Consider the following 1823-nt stretch of genomic DNA (forward strand, 5'->3'; position numbering starts at 1 on the left):
GTGCCTGTAGTCCCAGCTCGCCCCCGCCCTCTCTGCCCGACGCGCGCAGTCTGGCCTGGAGAACCCTAGCCTTGCAGCGCCACTTCACAACAGCCGGGCTCACCTGGAAGGAGGGCACTTCTCCGTCCCCGGGGGACACGGCCTGCCAGGGGTCAGGCAGGCTGGCGTTCAGGGAGAGCCTGTAGATGGCCGGGTGGCCTTGTCCCTTCACAGTGGAGATGTACACGGTGCCCAGGGCCTCTAAGGAACAATGCGGGAGGGTGGGGCACTCAGTCTGACTGGCTGCCCCCTCTGGCTGTCCACTGTGGGGCTGAGCCTGACCTCAGCCTCCTCTCCCACTGCTGACTTACGGGACCAGCCATGTGACGACGGTGGCGGGTGGTGGCATGGATAGCGGCTGGGATGAAGCGAGGGAGATGACCAGGAAGGAGTCAGGGTGGGAACAATGGTGTGAATGAAGTGGCTGGTGCTGTATTGACAGCGATGGGGACAGAGGTGGTGACAATGGCCATGGGGTCAGAGAGCTACCTCAGGCTATGGGAGGAGAGGAGCTAATACCCACACTACCCCCAGTGGAGACCCTGGCAGGGACAAGCCAGCCTTCCCAGGGCACTCAGGATGGGCTAGCCTGTAGTGAGGGCTCAGGGAGCACCACGGGCCAGGCTGGGAGGCAGCAGGCGACCCTGGAGTTGTGGGGAGGCGTTGGGATCGGGGGCTGGGGACTGTGTTCACCCCACCCCCAAAACTCCTGGCCCAGTGACAGAGGCTCTTGTTCTCTGGAGGCAATCAAGCCCCACAGCCAGCACCAAGGAGGGTTTCCAACCTCCTGCCCTGCCATTTCCCACTGACCCTGCTGAGCCGCCTCAGGCCGACTGGCCCAGGCCAGCCCCGAACCTCTCTTCCTCTTCTCCAGGGATGTCCGGATGTTGCTCTGCAGGCTGTGGGGCTTCTCCTGGAACAGACCTGCCCCCCACAGCCCATGTCAGTACGGCGGGGCTTCCCTGGCTGCACGGGTTGGCCCCAATCCCGGCGAGGGAGCAGTGACAGCCCCAGGAGCGCACCCCCAGGGCGCTCAGCCTCGAGACAGTGCCAGATCTGGAGTCTGAAATTAGATGGAACTGAGACACCATCATCGACTTCATCGCCAGGCACCGCTGGGCCCAGCCTGGACAAAGGCACCGCAGCTGTCCCGTCACCCTCCCTGAGCCTCACTCTCCTCCTCTGTCAAATGGGCACCTCAGGGGGGGGCGGCCTCCAGGATGCTGCGTCTCCTGCCCTCAGCCTCACGGCCGGCATGTGATAGACGCTCAGTAAACAGAAGCAACCAGAAAAAGAACGCTAACCAGCACGCAGGCCAGATGGAGACTGTCTGGTTTTGCCCCAAGCATTGTGGATTCCTCATGGCTTTTTCGGTTGTTGTTCTATTTTTTAATGAGAGAAATTCTACAGCTTCAAGTTTTTAATCCTCATAACAATCCAAGGAGGTCGGAATCATTAACCCCATTTAAAGGAGGAAAAACAGAGGTTCAGTGACCTGAGCAAGATCACACGGCTTAGAAGGAGAGGCCGAGTCCCTGCGCTGCTCCGGGAGCTCCCTGTGCTGTGGCCCAAGGCCACGGCCGCACAGACGTGGGCTCGTGGGGCTGTGTTCCAGAGGACTCAGGACACAGGGCTGTGGTCTCAACAGCAGTGGGTCCCCAGCCTTTCTGGGTCCTCATGATGTCAAGAGGGACTTCAGGGTCTGCAGGGGAGACTCTGGCTAGGGTAAGGTGACCAGATGGACAGTCCCGAGTTTTGGCCTTTTAAAAAAGTCCAGATTTTTA

The 1823-nt window shown here is 60.5% G+C and overlaps 1 protein-coding gene across 1 annotated transcript in view; it reads right to left on the minus strand.

Annotated features, from left to right (window-relative positions):
* The window catches only part of DISP3 (dispatched RND transporter family member 3), a 154221-nt gene that overhangs the window by 130129 nt on the left and 22269 nt on the right, over nucleotides 1-1823 (minus strand). Inside the window, exons 10-11 of the mRNA XM_045299199.1 lie at nucleotides 850-963; nucleotides 104-240 (exon numbers count right to left, since the gene is read on the minus strand). Of these exons, the coding sequence (XP_045155134.1) occupies nucleotides 104-240; nucleotides 850-963 (251 nt within the window). The remainder of the gene's footprint in view (nucleotides 1-103; nucleotides 241-849; nucleotides 964-1823) is intronic.

This window comes from Echinops telfairi, unplaced genomic scaffold, assembly GCF_000313985.2.
Source record: "Echinops telfairi isolate 266 unplaced genomic scaffold, ASM31398v2 ScPeMD7_7457;HRSCAF=8495, whole genome shotgun sequence".
NCBI lineage: Eukaryota > Metazoa > Chordata > Mammalia > Afrosoricida > Tenrecidae > Echinops > Echinops telfairi.